Source organism: Lynx canadensis, chromosome D4, assembly GCF_007474595.2.
Source record: "Lynx canadensis isolate LIC74 chromosome D4, mLynCan4.pri.v2, whole genome shotgun sequence".
Lineage (NCBI taxonomy): Eukaryota > Metazoa > Chordata > Mammalia > Carnivora > Felidae > Lynx > Lynx canadensis.
The window spans coordinates 61,007,676-61,025,168 of NC_044315.2; the positions used below are offsets into that span (position 1 = coordinate 61,007,676).

At 46.2% G+C, this 17,493-nt stretch overlaps 1 protein-coding gene across 1 annotated transcript in view; it reads left to right on the forward strand.

Annotated features, from left to right (window-relative positions):
• GALNT12 (polypeptide N-acetylgalactosaminyltransferase 12) overlaps positions 1-16,887 on the forward strand; it is a 37,412-nt gene extending 20,525 nt beyond the window's left edge. The window contains exons 4-10 of the mRNA XM_030293797.1: positions 1,087-1,272; positions 4,369-4,486; positions 5,941-6,117; positions 8,550-8,681; positions 13,024-13,137; positions 14,411-14,557; positions 16,494-16,887. Of these exons, the coding sequence (XP_030149657.1) occupies positions 1,087-1,272; positions 4,369-4,486; positions 5,941-6,117; positions 8,550-8,681; positions 13,024-13,137; positions 14,411-14,557; positions 16,494-16,631 (1,012 nt within the window). The 3' untranslated portion in view covers positions 16,632-16,887. The remainder of the gene's footprint in view (positions 1-1,086; positions 1,273-4,368; positions 4,487-5,940; positions 6,118-8,549; positions 8,682-13,023; positions 13,138-14,410; positions 14,558-16,493) is intronic.
• Positions 16,888-17,493: the final 606 nt, after the last annotated feature.

Below are 17,493 nucleotides of genomic sequence, written 5' to 3' on the forward strand. Positions count from 1 at the left end.
AATGCAATTTCGCCTAATACTGTAATTCTTACCTGAGTGTGGTATTCACTTTGCCCCCTCTGACTTTCTGGGATTATTCTAAGGACACTTACAACTCAAGTCTGGTAGATCTCTGTTTCTTCACATTGCTCTGTGTGACTTATGATGTTTTAGGTCTCAAATTCCAGATAAAAGCCCCCAGAATGTAGCCCAGCGAAATACAGTGTTCACACACAGGCCAGTCCCACTTCATCTTCCCTGGTGCACTGTCAAGTGCAAAAAAAAAAAAAAAAAAAAAAACCCCACACGATATGGCAGCATGCTGAAGGTCTGTGATCATGTTTGCAGAGAGAATAGCTAAAGCAGGCACATGGGCTGATATTTTTCTCTACAGTAGTGTAACCTGTTTCACAGTAATAAAGAGGACAAGAAAAGACTAGCAGTAGGTCCCAGGTTCTCTGCCAGCCACCTTATAAACATCCCCCAAGGGCGTCCTCACCTTAACCCTAAGAGTAGATATTATCGTTCCAGGGTCACCCACAGGTGACAGGTTCTGAGAGGTTAGGTGACTTGGCTAATGTCACATGGCAAATAAGGGGCAGGATTCGAATTTTTATTCTAACTCCAAAGCTGATCCTTTGGTCTGGGCGCATCTCTGTTTTTTAGAGGGATAATTAGTTCTCAACACTAAGACATTTCGTTGTGATTAAATGAGGTCCCTCTTGGCAGTCTTTAGAAATTGCAAAATCTGCTTTCTGTCTTAAAAGTGACCTTTGGTTTTCACATGTTTTGACTTTCATGGAGGGACTCAGATTTATCCAGTGTGTCCATAGATGGAATCTGAATATTGAAGCTGGGGACTTTTCCTATTCAAGCCAGAATCCTTCCTTCCTCCGTCTCCCCCGCCACCTGAGCGTTCCCTGTGAGGATCACCCGCCAGGGCCTCATGTGGCTGCAGACACCTGCAACGAGAGACGTAGGCCTTCCTCACACGGGCTCTCCTCCCTCCTCGCGGAAGGATGAGGAGAGTCATCCCCAAATTCCCTGATTGTCCTCCCGCCACCTGTCCTCATGGAGAGGCACATGGGGCATCCCGGATGTTCGCAGGATCCACGAAGAGGAGTCGGCAGTGGTGTGCCCTGTGATCGATGTGATTGACTGGAACACCTTTGAGTACCTGGGCAATGCCGGGGAGCCACAGATCGGCGGCTTCGACTGGAGGCTGGTGTTCACGTGGCACGTGGTTCCCGAGAGGGAGAGGACGCGGATGCGGTCGCCCATCGATGTCATCAGGTTAGGGGCTAACCTCTGGCCACTCACTCTCTGAGCGTGCCTCGTTGCGTCTGGCCACCGTGTCAGTGAGGGTACCTGGGGAGGGCTGGTTAGCTATTGTTCCCCCACTTTCTCCAGAGCATTTGTTTATTTTATTTTATTTTTAAAATCTTTATTTATATTTGAGAGAGAGATAGAGCATGAGTGGGGGAGGGGCAGAGAGAGAGGGAGACACAGAATCTGAAGCAGCCTCCAGGCTCTGAGCTGTCAGCACAGAGCCCAGAGTGGGGCTTAAACTCATGAACTGCGAGATCATGACCTGAGCCGAAGTCGGACGCTTAATCGACTGAGCCACCCAGGTGCCCGAGCATAATTTTATTTTTATTAAAAAAATCTTTGCCACCCACATGAATTTTATGTTGGTATATTTTATTTATTTACGTATTTAAAAACTGTGGTAAAATATGCATAACAAAAAAATTGTTCACTTCAACCATTTTTTAAAGTGTTTAGCTCAGTGGCAATCAAGCACATTCACAGTATTGAGTAACCGTCACTTCCAGAACTTTTTCATTGTCCTGTGCAGAAACCCTATACCCATTGAGCAATGACTCCCCTGTCTCTTCTTCAACCCCTGGTCACTTCTATTGTACTCTCGATGGATTTCCCTAGTCTAGATTGCTCGTATAAGTGGAATCACATAGTATCTGTCCTTTTGTGTCTGGCTTCTTTCACTCCACATAAGTGTTTTCAAGGTTCTTCCAGAACCCCGTTCCTTTAATGGCTGAACAATATTCCACTGTATAGACATCCATGTTTGTTTATCCATTCACCTGCTGATGGCTGCTTGGGTTGTTTCTATCATGTGGTTATTGTGAACAATGCTGCTGTGAATATTGATTTACTGTTACTGTTTGAGTCCCTGTTTTCAGGTTTTTGAGGTATATACTTAGGAGCACCATTGGCGGGTCATATGATAATTTCATGCTTAACATTTTGAGGACACACTGTCAGGTCCTTTTTCAACTGGGGGATAGGTGGACCTGGGGGGTGAATGGGCCACCTTTGGCTAGTTGGTGAGCCTGGGTCTGAGTAGAGTGGGTTCAGCGGGGGCTTGGTTGCTCTCATTCTTTTAAGTGTTGAAGTAATATAAAGGCTTCTTCCTCCCCTTCCAATTTCAGGAGCAAATGGGAGGTAGATATAGGGGTCAGGCAGAGGGAGATCGGACATCAGCTTTATTGCTGGTGCATTGAGCTGGAAATGGTGTCTTAGGTCTGCACCCATGTTTGGCAGGAGGACTTCTGAGTTCTGACCTTGAGATGACCCACTGGCCAGAGGGAGATGCCTGTGGAGACAGTCTTAAGAGATGGCGGTAGAGGGGTGCCTGGGTGTCTCAGTCAGTTAAGTGTCCGACCCTTGATTTTGGCTCAGGTCATCATATCACGGTTCGTGAGTCTGAGCCCCACGTGGGGCACACTGTCAGCGTTGAGCCTGCTTGAATTCTCTCTCTTTCTCTGCCTTTCCCCTGCTTCTGCATGCCCCCCCCCCAAAATAAATAAATAAATAAATTCAAAGAAAACGAGATGGGGGTAGAGAAATGAACAAGGCCAAGTCACATCCAGCCTAGAAGGCCAAGGACGGGGCTTTGGACTTTACCCTGAGAGAATAGAAGCCACTGAAGGGATTTGAGCTGGAAATGACCCTGCCTGTTGCATTCTTTAAAGATTGCTAGATGCCATGTTGGCAAGGGGCCTGGAGGGGGCAGGGCAGTGGGCAGGGACATCTTTAGGAAGCATCATAATCTTTGAGTCAGGAATGATGGTGCAGGAGAAGATGGAGAGAAACAGGGTACTCCAGAGATGATGTGATGGACGAACTGAGAGAGACTGAATGAGAATGGGGAAGGCAGGGATTGTGGTGACACCCCGGCTTCTGTAGGAGTCCTGAGTGACATCCTACTCAACTTTCACTGAACAGATTTGTAAACTGAGGCTCAGAATAGGAAGGGTCTTATCCAGGTTCATACATCCAACCTGGGATGCTGACATGTACTCCCATGGTCCCCTCCTCCCCATCACACACATGTGCTCGGGGATGTCATGGCCACCTCCTCTTCCCTTCCTATAATATCCCTGGGTCTCAGTTTCCTCACCTGTGAAATAGGTACAAGCATATCCACCTTGCCTACCCCTTAGATTTTTGGGATGAAATACGTGGAAGTGCTTTGTAGTCTAGAGCCTTCCCTTCCACAAGGAATCTTGCTGTCCTTTTCTCATTGGCCCAGAGCTTGGAATGCAGGGAAAGCGAATACTTTGTCAAGGCCCAGAAGCACTGCTGGGAGACCTTAACCTTTTTAAACAGTTAGACCCTTGATTATGTACAGTTTCTCTACCTCTGAATACATTCCTTGGCATCTGCACGTCTTGGTGTGTTGACCTTTCAGCTTTCTGCTGTGGTAGGACAGAAGGCTTGGGCCATTTCTAGAACCAGAGGAACCTGCTGGGGAGAAAACAAGGCTGGGTGAAGAAGAAGGCAAAAGTGGCCATCGGGGTCCTGGAAGGAGGCCACTCATGCAGGAGAGGAATGGGCCCTGGAGGAGCTTTGAGATGAGAGCTGCCTTCTGTGGTCTTCTACGCTCCAAAGGGCATCTGTGTTGCCCTGTGACCCTGTGACCAAGGCCACCACAGCCCAGCGCTAGCCATCCTCTTGGGGAGCCTGTCTCTTTCCTCAGCTCTCTGGGTTGTCTGTGCTTCTAGAGGTACAAGGTTTTATCTCACCCTCAGGCCTGTGCTCATGCTGGTATCTTCTTGGAGAAACATTCCATTCCTCTTCTCTGCCAACTCCTCCGTGTTCTTCAGGCCTCATTTCCTCTGGGAAACTGAACCCTGCCCACCTGCCCCATGCCCTCCCCTCTGTGCCCACACAGTGCTGCCTGGTGAGATGTTTGTGAGCCTCCTAGGGCAGGGACCGTGGGGCACATCTATGCCTCCCGGCCCAGCGCAAGGCCTGGTACAGAGCGTAAAGTCAGGGTGTGCTTAGAGACAACTGGGCAGGCTGGAGGGCTCCCGACAGTTCACCTGCTGCTCACACTGCAATGTGGTTATCACACTCTCCTAGGTCCCCAACAATGGCTGGAGGGCTGTTTGCTGTGAGTAAGAAATATTTTGAATATCTGGGGTCTTATGATACAGGAATGGAAGTCTGGGGTGGAGAAAACCTCGAATTCTCCTTTAGGGTAAGTATTCCAGTCTTCTCTTTGGACTCATCCTTCACTTGTCCCTTCTCTCTCTCTCTCTCTCTCTCTCTCTCTCTCTCTTTCTCTCTCTCTCTGGGAATGATGGGATTTTCCAGGAGAACCTGGCAGACTTTTCTTCCATGTTGATGGTTTTTATCGAACGATCCTGAAAGAGGATAGTAATGGCGTGCACATTCTATAAACCTGCTTGCCTTCTTGTTTGAACTTTTAAAAAATTGTACTTTTCATAGATTTGGGGCAGGGAAGGGCCTTGCAGGTCACCTAGTTCTTTTCTCTTACTACAGCAGGGAGAGACTGGGGCCCAGAGAGGGGAAGTGACTGGCTCAAGGTCACCCACACAGTGAGTGGCAGAGACGGGGCTAACACCCAGGCCCCTGCTTCCCAGACCCATCTTGTGGAGTCTTGATTTGCTTATTTACTTATGAAATAACCTGTTTAGCACAGTGACCTTCAGACTTTGCCACATATAAGAATTGTTTAACAAAGAACTTGTTTAAAAAGACACATTTATAGGTACAGTCTCCAGAAAGTCAGGCTTGATAGATTTTTGGTAGGGACCAGGAATCTGCTTTTTGGGAAAAGCCCATTTCCTGATTCTGCTGCTTGTGTCCCACAGATGCCCCTTTGAGAGGCCACTAGCATTTCAGTGGGTTTTCCAGTTAACCGAATCCTGCATTTTGAGTATCAACATTTTATGTTAACGTCTGTAGTTTTTAATAGAAAATTTTAAATTTTGGTAGTATTTTATATGGTTTCCTGCTTAGAGAGAGTTAATAAGAATTGGCCCTCCGCTGAGGACTCACACCCCCCATTATAAGTACCAGATACTCTCCCCCGTCTCACATCCTGGGAACCGTGGGGTCTTCACGGCCCTGTGCCCCAGCATGAGCTGGTCTCAGACAAGTCAGCCTGTTGAGGTTTAGGATGTGCTTTTAATGGTCTTTCTGCCTCTTCCCTAGGTGTCAGGCTGCTCTCTGCCTCTAGAAGTTCTTCCTTTCCCCTTCCAAACCTCTCTCCTTACTCGCTGCTTTCCTATCTTCTGTGGCTAGGAGATCAGGTAATGAGCCTGTGTTTTACATAATGAGTAATGGGTTCCCAGTGAGGTCAGTTATGGGTGCTCCTGTGAGTCAAGTGCATGAGCTCTAGTGCATGGACTCTGGGATCTTGCTCCCAGCGGCTTATCTTTGGGGCTGTGTTCTTGCTCTTTGACTGCATCCTGTGTCCTGAATGTGCTGGGGAGGTGGCCTCCTACCCCATGGAGGGTGAGGCCTGGCAGTGTTCATCATGATGTCTGTGTGCCCGGCCTCCTTGCTGCAGGCACGGTGGACCAGCAGCTCACCATTCCGCGCCACCCCTCCCCCCCCTCCCCCCCCCCCCCCCCCCCCCCCGCCCCGCCACTCACCCACCCGGCCTCCTTCCTGCTCTCTGCACAGATCTGGCAGTGCGGTGGGACCTTGGAAACACACCCATGCTCTCACGTTGGCCACGTTTTCCCCAAGCAAGCTCCCTACTCCCGCAATAAGGCTCTGGCCAACAGTGTCCGAGCAGCTGAAGTGTGGATGGATGAATTTAAAGAACTCTACTACCATCGCAACCCCCATGCCCGCCTGGTGAGTTCCCCGGCCCACCTGTATCCCAGCTGGCCTCATCCAAACAAAAGCAGCTGATTCTGGCCTCCCCGCCATAGTGGACCTGGTTCCAGAAATAGATACAAGTATGGGAAAACTTTATCCCCCCACTTATAATAATACATTCATGTTGATTCTCATCATTTACAGTAATTATGGTCTGTGTCATCATTGCAAACACTGATTCAAGGCTACTGAGCCACTGCTTCTCAGAGAAATACGGTGCTAGGTTCCTTCAGGCCTCTTGCAGGTTGACATTTTTGCCAACCGATCAATACATACAGTATACAATACGTGGTTTTGTGTATATTTCTGTCGAAAGATTGTTTGCATTGAACTCATGGCCAACAACACCGTGACACGTGCCTAATCCACGTATTTTCTCCGCCAGGCACAACACAGCCTTCTTGCACCGAGGAACACTAGCCAGCCCTTCAGCACCACGCTTGGGGGCCTTTTAAACAGTGAGGTCACCAACACAAAGCAGCAAAATGTGGCACTAGGTGGGCGATGAACAGGACACTTGTTTACAGCATGAGAGCTGAGACATGATCTCAGCCAGGAGCGTCACGTTGGGTGACTCAGATTTTTTATCCCTCTCTGTATGTGTTTGCAGATGATGGTGGTGGTAGTGGTTTTAGGGTTACAAATAAGCTTTAGCAAATAGGTCTACTGCCTCTGCACTGGCCAGCTCTACAGGCCCCTGGACAGGGTGCCCACTCTGCACCAGTATCAACTAAAATGAAAACGTAAACCTCTTTTTCTGAATCCTCATAGCAGCCCTTCAGGATATCTATGAAATTCTCATTTTTTATTTATTATTATTTTTTTAATGTTTATTTAATTTTGAGAGACTGTGTTTGAACGGGGGAGGGGCAGAGAGAGAGGGAGACACAGAATCCGAAGCAGGCTCCAGGCTCTGAGCTTGAGCTTGTCAGCCCTACATGGGGCTGGAACTCACGAACTGTGAGATCATGACCTGAGGAAGTCAGACACTCAGCCTACTGAGCCACCCAGGCGCCCCAATTCTCATTTTAGATGCCAGAACTGAAGCTCAGAGAGCTTGCCCAAGGCCTCGTGGGTGATGTGGGCAGAACTGAGCCTGGGGTGCATAGAACCCACTCCCTGCTCTGCAGAGCCCTGTGGACCTGCCCCTGACCTTGGCCCCTTTCTGCCTCTGGGCTCCAGGGTCATTGCTTCCTCTGTCATGCCCAAGGCTGCGGGGTGGAAACATCTGCTCCTTCCCATTACCCAGTCTGGAACCCACAGCTCTCTCTTCCTGAGGCTTCCCAAAGAATGACATATTAGAGGGGCCCCACGTACACCTTTTGTCTGGATGCCTGTGGCCGAGTGTTAAAAGGGATATTTGGTTGAAGATGAGGGCACAATGACTCATCAAAGGAAGGCCCTCTGGGAAATAAGTAAAACTCTGAAATTTTGCTCAGACGTTTTCCTGACATTACCATTTTGTTAAATATTTAGCCTGTTAAATTTTAATACTTTAACATCATATTGCAAGGACAGTAATAGTGCTCGGCACTGCTCTCGTGGCTATGCTAAATAGATGCTTGCTTTACTTAATTATTTAGAAGTTAAAAAAAATTTTTTTAACCTTTATTTATTTTTGAAAGAGAGAGAGAGAGAGAGAGAGAGAGAGAGAGAGAGAGAGAGAGAGAGACAGAGTGCGAGCAGGGGAGAGGCAGAGAGAGGAGACACAGAAACTGAAGCAGACTCCAGGCTCTAAGCTGTCAGCACAGAGCCCGACATGGGGCTTGAACTCACGAATTGCGAGATCATGCCGTGAGCCACCCAGGTGCCGCAATTATTTAGAAGTTCTTAATCACTTGTTTTGTCCAGAAAACTAAACTTCCACGAGTATTTTTCACTGCAGCACTTGGCACTTACCATTGTAAGCATATGTTCAGACTTCAGCATGTTGAGCACATAAGGTCTATGTACATGGTTACATTGAGAATATTCACCTGTGTTTGAAAGTGAAAGCTTCAGGTATCAGCAGTAATTCAGAATGTCAGGGCGTATGTACTCGACTGACATCCACTGGTCTGTGATCACACACTCATCGATGGTGCAGATGCACGGGTCCAGGGACTGACGCAGCCCCAGGACTCGGCTCCCTGACTTCATTACCAGGCGCTTCGTGTCCTTCCCTAGAGCACCTGGCCACACCTCCTTGTAGCGAGAGTGCCCAAGAATGCAGTTGTTTGTGTGATGGTCTCTCCTGCCAAGGTGCTGTCGCTGTGTCTGAGGCTGGTCTGACCCTCTGAGCCTGTACAGGACCCAGCACACAGTGGGTTCTCGGTACACGTTGCAGAGGAGGGAAGCATCCGTGGAGAGAAGGCTTTGGTAGGAAGTACGTGCCCTGCAGGGACTCAATGCTTTTGCTGTTTCCTCAGGAACCCTTTGGCGATGTGACAGAGAGGAAGCAGCTCCGTGCAAAGCTCCAGTGTAAGGACTTCAGGTGGTTCTTGGAAAACGTGTACCCAGAATTGCACGTGCCTGAAGACAGGCCTGGCTTCTTTGGGATGGTGAGTGAGGCGGGCCTCTGGTGGGCAGGGGCTTCCCTGACCAATAAATCCTAGCCAAGAAAGGCCCCTTCATGGGGCCTGCTAGCCTTCCTCACCCCTTCTCCCCTCCCTGCTTTAATCCACTGTCTTTCCTTCTCCCCGTGTCTGGGCCTCAAGTCCAGAATGTCAGCACTAGAAGCCATCTCCAAATTGGTGACGATAAGCCTCCCATTTTATAGATAAAGAAACTGAGGCTCACCTGGTGTTTCCATGTCCGGTTTCACATTACTTCAAGCTTCAGGTGGCTGGACCAGTTAATAATTCCCAGCTCGGGGATTGATAAAGGCGGTAGTAGAGGGAGAAGAGTCACTTCGGTTATTTCAAAGAACCTGAAAGAAATGTCTCTGGGATGAAGCCAACTAAAATGTCCAGTGCCTTTGGCTTTGGGGAGGAACGACACCAACTTAGGAAGGTGTCCTCTGCTGTGTCGTGTTGATCAGAAGTGCCCATGTTCCATTCTGGGTGTCTTTCATAAACACAAAGCAGGACGTTAATGCATTAAATTCAGTCTTTGCTATGAAAAGGTTCAAGCAGAGAGAATGATGTAATGAACCCTGTTCCCGAGCTTCTAGAATTATGATGATTTTGCCTCTCTTGCTTTCTGTCTCCTCTGCTGCATCCTCTCATGTTTTTCTTTGCTCAAGCAAACCCCAGGCATCCTGTCATTTCACTCCCATTCGCTTCCCCGTGCACGTCTGTATGGACGGTATCTTCTAACCGCAGACCATTATCACACCCCCGTCGAGTGAGCAGTAATTTCTTGGTACCCTTTAATATCTAGCCCTTACCCACATTCCCCTGCTTTTTCACACCTCTCTCAGGGTAACTGGCTGGTTCCACCTGGGGTCCAGACAAGGTCTCGCGTTGTGGTTGGCTGCTAGTCCTCCCTCCCACGTCTCCTTCATCTAAGGCAGACCTCTTCCCTCCTCCTCCCCACTTGTGCTAATATTGTTGCAAAAACAGCATCCGTTGTCCAGTAGCACATCTCACCCTTGGAATTACCTAATTGTTTCCTTGTGGTGTCTTTTAAATCATGCTTCTCGCCCATAGTTCTTAAAATGGAAGTGAGGTTCAAAGGTCTGATTGGAATGGAATCATCAACCTTTTATGGCAAGAACACTTCACAGGTGTGTTTTGTGCTCCTGCAGCATCATCGCAGGAGCACCTAACCTCTGGTCATCCTGCTTCTAGCGATGACATTGATCAGCGGGTCCATGGGGCCTGTCCGGGACCAGCCACTATCAGGGGCCATGTCAGCATCCTCTCTCGTGTTTTCTGTAACTGTTGATAATCATCACCTAGACCCAAACTTCAAGTGGCATTGTCAAATGGTGCTTTTTCTAATCCTTTCATTTCCTCTGCATTTTTAGCTGTTTCTGTAAAGAACAACGTTCCCTTGTTAACTGGGACCATTTGGTATTCGTGAAATTTAGAGTTCATTCAGAAAAGGCATAACAAATTTTAGGGATGAGTGGGTGACTCGGTCAGTTAAGCATCTGACCCTTGATTTCAGCTCTGGTCATGATCTCACAGTTCATGAGTTTGAGCCCCGCATCAGGCTCTGAGCTGACTGTGTGCAGCCTGCTTGGGATTCTCTCTCTCTCTTTCTCTCTCTCTCTCTCTCTCTCTCTGCTCCTCCCCTGCTCTCTCTCTCTCTCTCTCTCTGCCTCTCCCCAGCTTGCGCGCTCTCTCTCTATCAAAATAAAAAAATAAACTTAAAAAATTAAAAACAAGAAAAGGCATAACAAATTTTTAAGTCCTTCTCTTTATTTGCCTGTTTTCAGAGTAAGAATTGGCACTTCAGTTTCCTCCAGTTTGTTTGTTGGCTCATTTGCTTGTTGGCTTTTTCTTTTCTTGAGCATCACTGTAAACCAGTAGGGTTTTATATGGTCAGTGTGCTGCAGTTCATCTGTTGGTTTCTGTTTTTTTCTTTGAACAGTTCAGGTTGCCCATCTTCAGCTAGTGAGAACCTCTTCATTTTGGCTTCTGTGATCTTGACCCCTTGTAGTAGCTTGATTGCTTCCTTGATCCCAGCCACGCTCATCTTCTACATTTGCTGCCATCCCTCCCAGAGCCCCTGACCCTTTCAGTGGGGGGCAGTGTTCAGAGCCCACAATCCAGATGCCAGCTGTGGTCTCTGTCTCTAGACCACACTCTACACCAGAAACATAATGCTAGCCACATACGTAATTAAAAATTTAACTATATTTAACTTTATTTTTAAGGTTTATTTATTTATTATTTAAAAAGTTTTTTTTAATGTTTATTTTTGAGAGAAAGAGAGAGTGCAGGTGGGAGAGTGACAGACCAAGAAGGAGATCTGAAGCAGGCTCCAGGCTCTGAGCTGTCAGCACAGAGCCCAATGTGGGGCTTGAACCCACAAACTACAAGATCACAACCTGAGCTGAAGTTGGACGCTCAACCAACTGAGCCACCCAGGTGCCCCTAGTAACCATATTTTAAAAAGGAGCAAGTGAAGTTAATAATATATTTTATTTAATTCAATGTATCCCCAGTATTATCATTTCAATATGTAGTTGATGTAAAAATTTATCGAGATGCATTACGTCTTTTTCTCATACTGTCTTGAAACCTGCTGTGTATTTTACACTCACTGCATATCTCAATTTGGACTTGGTCACATTTCAAGTGCCCAGTGGCCACATATGGCCAGTGGGTACCATGTGGGGTGCACAGTGCTATAGTTTTTCAGTGGGTAGAGAAAGGAAATGCATATTTTTGAGAAACAAATCATGAACTCCTAGTGATATCTCAAATTTAAATGTAATCTTACAGGATTTTTTCTTCTTCGATATTATACTTGTATTACTTTTTTCTTACACTGAAAATCTTAGTTTCAAAAATATTACCATATTATTTATTTGCTTTATCTTAAAAGATATTTATTTATTTATTTATTTATTTTTTTTATGGCTCATACCTGGTTTTATTTTATTTTTTTTTTTTTATGAAATTTATTGACAAATTGGTTTCCATACAACACCCAGTGCTCATCCCAAAAGGTGCTTAAAAGATATTTAAAATAGTTTCAAAATAATAATTCACTATTACCACTGACAGTTGATACTGAATGAGGTTTAGGATTTCTTTGCTGCTGTATTTGTTTATAGAATATAGTTCACTAAGGAAATGTAATCAAACATGGAATGTTCTAAAAAACAAAAACAGCGGGGAATGTTCTAAAGTCATTTAATATCATTCTTTTTTCTGTTTCACCAACTTGATACAGCTAGCTTAGTTTATCTCAGTTTTAATTTTCAAGGGTTCCCACCTCTCTTTTAGTGTTTTTTCCATTTCAAATCTTTCTGAACATAGGGAGTTCATTTGAGGTCACAGTCCTTTGGTGGTCAAGCGTGGGGACTGATTTGCTAGATGACATTTGAGCCCTTCCAAATCTGAGGTGTTCTGCTTATTCTAACCAGATTTCTTCACAAGCAAAGGGACTTCAGGAACATGGAAGTCTGTGCTTTGTGAGCTAGTGGATTGGATTGTGGAATCTTCTTTCAGTATGACTGAGTCTTATCTTCAGAAACAGGCTAGTCAAGGGTGGACGAGGGCCAGGGCAGGAGAGGGATTCATGAGGAGTTCATTGAGGGGTCTTTGAACTCTCCAGAAAGAGATTTGGAAGGTGTAGGTCTTTCCCTGGAGGCTACTAAAAGGGAGGCGGGAGCATGATTTTTTTCTCTTGGAATGATCGAAGGGTTTTAGATCTAAAAGGTACCTTAGAGATGGCATTAGATTAGACAGCGTTGAGTGATGGGGAGAGCACTGGACTTGGGGTCTGAGTTCCTGGATTCAAGACTCAGGCATCTCCACTCGTGTGACCTTGGGCCATCAGCTCTGTATTGTGCTGTTCCTATAGTCTAGAATGGTGGACTTCTCATCTGGAAAATGGTGAGTCTCTCACACAGGATGTCTTTTGCAGATGCCTGCTTGCAGGGGTCCTTGGTACATGTGTGAGGCAGCAACCCAGCTCTGCACGGACCAGTGCAGCAATAAGTCTGCACCAAGGAGAAATGGAGAGATAAGAGCTTTCAGGTCATAAAGAGTTAATCTCTCTGCAACTCAGATTTATTTTTAGAAATGGGGGTTATGATTCTTGCCTATGGTATACAATGGGAAAGCACTTTCAAAACTAAAAATCTAAGGAGCTCTTACCCAGTAAGTCCAGTTCTTGACTCAATGACTCCTCTCCAATGGAGTCATTACCGTGGGAGCCTTGGGTGGAACCTGTTGTTGTGTATAAATCTGGACCAAAATGCCACCTTTATGTTTTGTTTAGCTCCAGAACAAAGGACTGAGAGATTACTGCTTTGACTATAACCCTCCCAATGAAAACCAAATCGTGGGACACCAGGTCCTTCTCTACCACTGTCACGGAATGGGTCAGAACCAGGTAGGTGCTGCTTCTCTATAGTTTGACATTCTTGAGCCAGGGGAAAACAGACAGTGGGAGCCTGAATGTTCAAGGGACCGTTTGTGTGGGGTCTTTAAAGAGAGAAATGAGGGGAAGTCTCTCTTTTTTTTAAAATTAAATATTTGAGAGGCGCCTGGGTGGCTCAGTCGGTTAAGCCTCCGACTTCGGCTCAGGTCACGATCTCACGATCTCACGGTCTGTGAGTTCGAGCCCCGCGTCGGGCTCTGGGCTGATGGCTCAGAGCCTGGAGCCTGCTTCCGATTCTGTGTCTCCCTCTCTCTCTGCCCCTCCCCCGTTCATGCTCTGTCTCTCTCTGTCTCAAAAATAAATAAACGTTAAAAAAAATTTTTTTTAATTAAATACTTGATGTGTATATATATATATATGTATGTATATATGTATATATATATATTTGCATTATGAGGGTACTATATGCTTTTGCAGAATATTTGGGAAATGCAAAAAAATATAAGCAGTAAGTGAATGACAGGACCCTGCAACCACCATTAGAACTAAGACCTAGTTATTTCTCATCTTCCTTTATACAAGGCCTTTAGATCATGTGTTTTAAATAGTTATTATCATAATGTCTATATGTTTTATATTCCATTCTTTCCACTTCGTCATACTTTTCACGTGTTATTAGACATCCTTTGAGAATGTCATTCCTAATGGCCTCTTGATAATCCTTTGTGTGGCTGTATTACTGTTTAGTTAACTGATTCCCTGCCTGCCTGTTTTTGATTGTAAAGTAACCATGCCACTAACCTCTTGTCAGAAACAAAAGTGGGGGGGGTGGGGAGCAACAGATCTGCGTGTCCGATGACTTCCTTAGAATTAATGCTTGAACAGAATTCTAGGTTTTGATGGATAGTGCCATGTAAAGTGGTGTTTAGGGCAATTGCTGGTGGCCGGGGCAGGTCTGTCTGGGTTAAGTGCTGAGCTTCAGGCTGGTCAGGGGAGCAAGTTCTGGAAGGTCTGTGAATTACAACAGATCCCAGCCCCAGGAGGCAGATAAACCACCAGGGCGGGCCCGTGGAGGACGCAGGAGACGCAAGAGACCCAGAGGAGGGAAACGTTGGCTACCTGGACCTTTAAAGCCTTCCTGCCTTAAGCAGTGTCAGACACCTAGAGATGAGTGGGTAGGATTTGAGTTTCTTCCAGCTCCAAGTCACTCCAGGCTCTCGTCCAGCCATTTCCCTCTCTCTACATCAGAGAGTAACTGACGCACGATTGGGTGCTCCATTTTTAGTTTTTCGAGTACACGTCCCGGAATGAAATACGCTATAACACTCACCAGCCAGAGGCCTGCATCGCTGTGGACGCAGGAATGGATATTCTCATCATGCAACTCTGCCAGGAAACTGCCCCGGAGAATCAGAAGTTCATCTTGCGGGAGGTAAGTGAGCCGTCTGCTGCCCTCCTTGCTCTCGGTGCTTGGGCTGCAGAAGGGGGAGTGGAGGTAAAGAGTGTTCCCTGGCACAGTCCTCGAGGGTCTCAGGGATGCGGCCACATCTGGGGAGACCAGGGAGTTCACCATGGACCCAACAGTATGGTCGGGGCCCCGGCATCCAGCATCAGGAGTGCTTTGACTCCCATCTAGTCGTTCTGGCCTCCTTAGACCGTGAGCCATAGTCCCAGAGTGAGGAGCTGTCGCAAACACACTCAAGGATGAAATGGGCTTAAAATGAGTGAAACGAATAGCCAAAGTGTGAGGATGTGAGGTTAGATCCAGGGGCAAGCTATTCCATTTCTTTAAGCCTCATTTTTCCCAGCTGTAAAATGGGAACAATAATAGCAGCCTGTCTACCTCTAGTGTGGACTAGATGGACAGCAGAAATAGTCCTTGGAAACCATAAAGCTCTATAGAGATCAGTTACCTGCGGGGTAATCACCAAGAAAACCTCTCTCTGATGGAGCTGGCTCTCCATCAGAATAGCAGAATAGTTGATGTTGATTTGGAACCGGGTATTATTTCAGGCCTGTTAGGCACTAGCCCCGCCACACTTGGCCACAAGCTGTAACAGGACTCATGAATCTGTCAAATCTTTTGACTCACTAAAAAGCACTTGAGGGAGTAAATCCAAAGAAAATAATTCAAAAGACGAAATGAGTTTTTATCTCCATAGGAAGCTTTCATTCCCAGCCTGGCCCCAGTAAATGGGTTAATTCTAAGCGTGATTAAAAGTTGGAGTACATTTTCCTGTAGAAGATATTATGATTATCAGTGAAATTTGCGGGCTACCTGAACAAGCCTGCGCCATGGTGTTATCTGTCTGATATCAGAAATAAGAGGGAAGATACTTCTGCAAGCTCCCCGTCTGTGGTTCTCTGCAGCGCCCACCTCCATCCCCTTCTCTTGTTTCTTCTAACTGTAAGCCCTCAAGGGGCTTACACAGTAATGTAAGCTAGAAATCATAAAATTGGTTTGAAACATCATTAAAATTGTATCTTAAATTTCAGTGACCAATTAAGGAAAAGTAAAGTCTCCTTAGAAGGTTGGGAAAAGGGATGCTATTTAATTATTTTCTTTCATGGTACTCTGAAGGCAACATTTGAACTCTTTTAAGGGTTTTCAGGGTTAATATTTTTGAGATTCTTCTGCCTATAATTTTATTCCCAAAGGTTTCTCTTTCCCTGGAACAGGTATGTCACTTGCTCAGCCATGATTAAGTTCCCAGGGAACTTAAAGCTTACAACAGAGAGGTGGAGGAAAAAAACAGACTCAAGGATGGGGGAGAGTTTCGCTGAGGTAACTCAGAACAGTTGGGAAAAGGAAGACAAGGGGAAGGCCTTAAAGAGGACCATGATCTTTTGGGGTTGGGGAAATTGGCACAGTCCCATAGAACCCATGTCCTCAGGTGACTTGTCCCCTTGCCCAGCTGTTCTCTGGCTGAGCTGGGACTACAGCCAAGTTTCCTGATTCTGTATTTAAATACCTAAGAGAAAGAGATCGCCAGGGATGGAATTAGTTGACCTAAGGGAAGCGGAAGATGTTAATAAAGAATCTTTGATCCTAATTTCCCTCAAGGAGAAGAATAGCAGTAGGGAGACTTGGGATCTGACGGATCCCCAGAGCAGCCAGCAGGTGGCACCACTCGCCCTGACGGTGGAGTCTGGGACCCTGGCGAGCCTGACGCGCTTGTCCACTCCTGGCTCTGTCTATGCGTGGGCAGTCCTGAGTTGCCTCAGTACGGGACAAACACAGTGCTCAGTAAATATTTCTGCAATGATAAAAAATCACCCGAGCTCTTAACACATTTTAAGGAAAAAGCTACTTTCTGAGGAATTATTTGTATTTCTGGTAAACAGCCAGTGCTTATTCTCTCTTGTAGGATGGTTCTTTATTTCACGTACAGTCCAATAAATGCGTTCAGGCTGAGAAGAAGGCCTTCAGTGACAGTTTCATACCATTTCTACGGCTCTGCACCAACTCGGAACATCAGAAATGGTTCTTTAAGGAACACATGTAATACCAAGGAGCTCCACGAAGGAGTGGCAAGGCCCCCGGACTCTGGTGACAGACCCACCCCAACCCTGGCTTCCTTGTTTTTATAAGGAAGTCATTTTGCAATCTGTGAATGTGACATTGGATTTAATCAGCTTTGTACTGATTTGGAAAACTTCAAAATTGCTCCCAAATGCCCTATTTTCGAAGGGTGATCATAAAATGTTAACTCGTGGCATTCAGAGAATTAAAATCTTTAAATATTTTTCTATCAAGATGTATGTCCTACTGTCATGTCTTTTTCTTAACCCCTAGCAAAGAGGTAAATCTTCTCTTTTGGTGTTTGTGAGGGTTCCACGAATGTGTGGAAATCAGACTCATGTAATGTACTCTGTGTACACTGATAACACCTCAAGCATGGGGTTAGGTTTTTCTCAGTGTAGACAGATGGACACGAGGAACATTGTATTGATTCCTTCACACTGTTGAGATATTCCAGGTTTATTGAAATAAAGAATGCTATTTGCTTATGTGTTGCCACCATAGTCAAAATTCCAGCAAAGGTTTACATTAGCTAAAGAGAACTAAACCAAAGCTGAAGTCTTTTTTTTTTTTAATTTCTTAATGTTTATTTATTTTTGAGAGAGAGAGAGAAAGACAGAGCGTGAGTGGGGGAGGAGCAGAGAGAGAGGGAGACACAGAATCCGAAGCAGGCTCCAGGCTCCAGGCTCGGAGCTGTCAGCACAGAGCCCGATGTGGGGCTCGAACCCACAAACCATGAACTCATGACCTGAGCCGAAGTTGGATGCTTAACCGACTGAACCACCCAGGCGCCCCACCAAAGCTGAAGTCTTAAAGGAACAGTGTGACTTGCTGAGCCACAGTAA